Here is a 5131-nt window from a genome sequence, read left to right as displayed (position 1 = left end):
CTTTTTTGAGATGTATCATCCAAAGCATTTTCGCAACCGTTGAATAATTACAGTATTTAGCAGAAAACAGACCCAGACCACCTTGTTTGACGCCTTGACAGACTGAATTCCAGGAGACTAAATGAATTTTATGTCCCCATAAGAAATCAGAGCATATACTGTCAATCCTCTCGAGAACTTTAATTGGTAGGATATAATTGCTAGTCCAAAAAATTTCTATACCCAAGATAACTGACTTAATTAACTGCAACCTCCCAGCATATGACAAGAAGTTTTTGCTTCGCCAATTTTGGAATTGATCAGCTATTTTATTAATAAGAGGACTGCAATCAAGCCAAGAGAGCCTTTTTGAAATCAGTGGCATACCCAGGTACCTCATAGGTAAAATACCTTCAGAGAAGTTAAGAAGGGCACAAATCTGATGCTTCAGATTATCATCAACCCCACTCATAAAGACAGAGCATTTGGAGGGATTTGGTTCAAGGCCTGAAACTTGACTGAATTCCTTAAGACACTCCCATAATTTTGATATAGAGTATAAATCAGCTTTACAAAACAAAAGGAGGTCATCCACAAAAATGAGGTGAGTCAAATTCAGATTTGAACATTTTGGATGAAACTTGAAGAGTCTACCCCCCATGAGAGAGTTAAGCTTCCTTGATAAATATTCCATACCAATAACAAACAAATATGGAGAAATTGGATCTCCTTGTCTAAGCCCTCTAGCACCTTGAAAATAATCATGAAGAGAACCATTAATAGAAATGGAGAATTTAGGTGTTGTAATGCATTCCATGATCCAGGAGATCATATTTTCTGAGAATCACAGGCCTTTCAGCATTTCTCTGATAAAGTCCCAATTGATTGTATTGAATGCTTTTCTCAAATCAATATTCAACATTGTTCTAGGGGAAGTGTGCTTCCTGCCATAGTACTTAACCATTTCATGTGCCAATAGGATATTGCTAGATATAAGCCTACCCTTTATGAAGGCACTTTGGGCATCACTAATCAAAGAATCCATAACTTTTTGGATCCTAGAAGCAATGACTTTAGAGATGGTTTTATATATGCAATTACAGCATGATATAGGTCTGTAGTCTGAAGCAAATTGAGGATTAAGGAAAGAATTCCTCAACAGCTTGAAATAAATCATCACTAATAACTTCCCATGTGGCTTTGAAGAAGAAAGCATTATATCCATCAGGTCCTGGGCTTTTATCATTTGACATAGAAAAATAGCCTTCTTGATTTCCTCTCTTGTAAAAGGCAGGCTGAGCATTAGCTTTTGATCAGTAGTGAGATGAGGACCATTTGCAATAACCTCTGGATTAGGAGATAGGGTAGGAACTGAGTAGCCAAGCAGATTTTTTGTAGTATTCAGTAATTTCAGCAATCACCTGGGATTTATCAGTGATTCTGATCCCCTCCTCAGTTTGAAGAGACAAGATTTTATTGAGATGTCTTCTCCTTTTCATGGCAGAATGGAATAATTTTGACCCCTTATCCCCTTGCAAACACCAGTTAATATTTGCTTTTTCTTAAAGAAAGAGTATCCACAATCAAGCAGTCTGTCATACCTCTTAATGCATTCTTTTTCTTCAGCAATCAGGACTGAGCTGAAAAGATTATTACTAAGCTGCCTCTGTGTGTCTTCTAGCTCTTCCTTTGCTCTGCAAACCTGCACACTTATGTTCATAAAATATTTTTTGTTTAAATTTTTTAAAGCAAACTTCAGCTTTCTGAGCTTTGTGTGGAAACTGAACATTTTGTAGCCTTCAACATTTTGCTCCCAAATAGATTTAACTATTGAGAAATAATCAGAATGCCTCACCCACATATTAAAGAATTTGAATGGTTTTTTACCCTCCTCCATTCCATCATCAGCAATGGATATTAAAGCAGGAGAATGATCAGAGCATTTGGGCAGGAGATATTCCACCTGGCTAGATGTATAAAGATGCAACCAGTCTTCATTTATTAAGCATCTGTCCAATTTGGACCAAATCCTACTTTCTGCTTCTTGTTTATTTGACCAAGTAAAATAGCAACCAGTAGTGTTCAAATTCATCAATTGACCATTGTTTATGAAGTTTTGAAAATCTTCTGATCTGTATTAAAGTCTCCACCAATAATCCATGGGCCAATAACATTTTGTTTATAATCTAGCAATTTCTTCCAAAGGATATTCCTGTTAGGCATTTGATTGAGAGCATAAACAAATGTGCATATACTGGAAATTTTCCCATCTCTTGATTCCATAGATAATTAAGTAATGAATTGTTCTGATGAAATGGCATTCTGAATAATCAAGGATTCATTATCCCAAAGAATCCAAATTCTGCAGTTTCTAGCTTCTTGCACATTTGATCTCCAATGCCAACCTTTTGCAATTTTTCTTGCTAGCTCAGGTAGCTTGTTTTCAGGAATCTTAGTTTCCAAGAGAGCTATTAAAGAAAGTTTATGCTATTGAATAAAGTGCTTAACTATAGAATGTTTAGAGGATTTATTAAATCCTCTAATGTTCCAGATAGCAAAATGCATGTTAGAGAGATTTCCCTCCTAAAACAGAGGTTCGAAAAATAGACACCTCCTACTTTAGTTATACTTGTATTTCAAATTTTGGGTTTTCAAACATGTGGCGTTATGGGATCAGGGTGTGACATTCTTGGTATTCAAGATTATTCAATTGCTAATTATTGCTGCAATACACCTTTGTAATCTCCAGTAATACTTTAGGATTCTTGTCGTCAGAATACTCCGTCACATCTTCTTAATAATTGAAAATATTTCGTCACGTCTCCTTAATAATTGAAATTGTGTCGTTATTGTCCGCTATTTCTATGTTTGGAATGAATCAAATTAGAAAGTGTTTGGAAAAAAAAAGATCAGAGATGAAAGTCACTCTTCATCACTTAATGGCTGATCATCTTTTTTTTATGGCAACATAAATGGCAATGTGTCCCATAGTCCAACGTCTCAAAGTAACATGATACATTTATTCAAAAATCCAAATTCCCTGTTTTGTGATCTGTATCTTCATCTTAACTTCTATTTGTGTATTTTTCTTTTATCTCTTCTATTTTTCTTAAGGACAAATTTACCAACTCATCGTTAAAACATTGATGATCTCTCAACTTTCTTCTTAAATTATCAAATTGTTTATTTTTCCTTTTAAACTGTGTGTGTGCGCCTAACATGGTCATTTTATGAGCCCACAATCAAATATTTAACAAATTAATGACGTGACCATTTTTTGCATTTCTTCATGAGTTTTTATCAGTTTGTCTCTTTTTCGACCAAACAAAAAAAAAGAAAAAAAGAAAAAGAAAAAACCTACATTCCAACATTTTCTGCCCTTTATCCATTTTAGAATTGATTTTTTTGGAATTCCATAAATGCGACAAAAGGTGTCACGTCATTGATATGTAAAAGACATTATTGTAGGCAAAAAAAAAAACAAATTGATATTTTACAGAAAAACTTAATAGTTCACCAATACTTTAAGCGGGATTTGGTCATTTTGCCCTTTTTTTAATTCATAATCTCTATATACTTCCTCTTGTCAATTGTTAAATAATATATTTAGACTATCTTATTTTTCTTCATTTTAGTCTCACACTGCTTAGGATTATATAACTTCTCTCCTTACTAATGTATTTAAGCATTTTAATGCAATGAACAATATAGTTTGTTTTCTTCTAAAAGGCTTTATTCTTATCATGGTATCAGAGCCTTGTTATTAGCCCTAGAAAAACCTCTTTCTTCTTCCTTGATCTGGAGCCACAGAGAGGGTTTCGCCGCAAACTTCATGCTTCCCCTCGGTGGCCTCGGCATCGTATTCAACCTTGACGCACTATCGCCGTCGCTCACAACCTCCTCTCACGGCAGAACTCTAACTTAGCTTCATTTGGGGTGCCGCAACAGCCACGTCCTCCACCACTACTCTAACAAGCATGATATGATCCAGTGCATCGCGTGTGCCTAATTGCAAAGCCTAAATCCCTAACAAGAAGCACTACTAACCCTCCTTGAGTGCCATCAACAGCTACCCCATCGCCGTGTTCTTCTTCCACTATTAAACCCTTTATGCCCAGTAGTTGTTTGACGAAAATTCCCTAACCAGATCACCTCCACGTGCATCCCGTCTCCACAAGGTCTCTACCTCAAGCAAATCTGAAACTCCCCTCCCAACAGTTCCTACAACACCACCCAAACTCAACACCAACAAGGAGCCGTTCTTCCCACTTACTGATAACGTGTTTGCAAGGTGTTTGATAGAATTCCTTCGAACCCTCCACCTGACACCCCACCCAACTGCGTTCTCGCTTGCTACCATGCTCAACAAAGCAAACCTCAAGCACCACTAGGGTTAGCATAGTTCGCTTCAAACCGAACAAACTGACCGAACCAACCGAAATTTGACAGTTCGGTTTGGCTTTTATTAAAGTTCGGTTCGGTTTGGGTTGAAGTTTTTTCAACCTGAGCCGACCGAACCGACCTAATTGTATTACCCATTCTAATTACTATTTGTTCCGCTTAAATCCGACCCATTCTAGTTCGTATAGAGTTACTTCGCTGCAATTGCTTAAAGTTAGAGACAATGCTTTGAACACTTAGGGTGGAGTGAACAATCTGAAGAAGCTCATTAGTTCCTGTTATAAAAATCATAAAGTTCATCTCTCCGATCTTTATTTAGTTCTATCCCCTGCAGCAGCTGAGGTTGGTTGGCATATGATCGACAGTGTGGGAGGAGTATTGCTACCCAAAGCACTCTTTTATTAAATGGTTAGCAGTTCAAGACAAGCTCTTAACGCAAGATAGATTAATAAGAAGGGGGGTCATTCATTCAAACAAATGCTATTTGTGTGATGGTGTTGATATGGAGAGCCGCTGCCATTTATTCTTTGATTGCTGTTTTTCAAGCAGAATCTGGAATGTTGTCATGGACTAGTTGAAATACAAATGGAGAGCATCAGAGTGGAACATGTTGTTTGATTTCTATATTTCCAGATTAAAAGGGAAAGGCATTACACAAAGAATCAAGAGATTGGCTCTCTCCACCACAATTTACACTATCTGGAGAGAACGAAATGAAAGATTCTTCAATGGAAAAGCTCGAAGCACTGAT

The 5131-nt window shown here is 36.7% G+C and overlaps 1 protein-coding gene across 1 annotated transcript; it reads right to left on the bottom strand.

The window, feature by feature from the left end:
• On the bottom strand, positions 824-4339 carry LOC109846993. The gene is made up of 3 exons (XM_020416234.1): positions 4124-4339; positions 1501-1942; positions 824-1350 (listed from the first exon to the last, which is right to left on the bottom strand). Exons 1-3 carry the CDS (start codon positions 4337-4339, stop codon positions 824-826), a joined length of 1185 nt encoding a protein of 394 aa, XP_020271823.1.

The sequence above is a fragment of the Asparagus officinalis genome, chromosome 7, assembly GCF_001876935.1.
Source record: "Asparagus officinalis chromosome 7, Aspof.V1, whole genome shotgun sequence".
Taxonomy (NCBI): Eukaryota; Viridiplantae; Streptophyta; class Magnoliopsida; order Asparagales; family Asparagaceae; genus Asparagus; species Asparagus officinalis.
The sequence above is the reverse complement of the archived record's forward strand: the minus strand, read 5'-3'. Positions and strand labels throughout refer to the sequence as shown.

What these genes read in the sequence shown, in the direction of transcription:
- LOC109846993 (XM_020416234.1), bottom strand. Translation starts at nt 4,339, where the DNA reads ATGGTAGCAAGCGAGAACGCAGTTGGGTGGGGTGTCAGGTGGAGGGTT. An exon ending in ATGCACGTGGAGGTGATCTG is followed by an intron (nt 1,943 to 4,123) that starts GTTAGGGAATTT and finishes ACATCTAGCCAG; the next exon opens with GTGGAATATCTCCTGCCCAA. An exon ending in TGTTTGCAAGGGGATAAGGG is followed by an intron (nt 1,351 to 1,500) that starts GTCAAAATTATT and finishes TTGGCTACTCAG; the next exon opens with TTCCTACCCTATCTCCTAAT.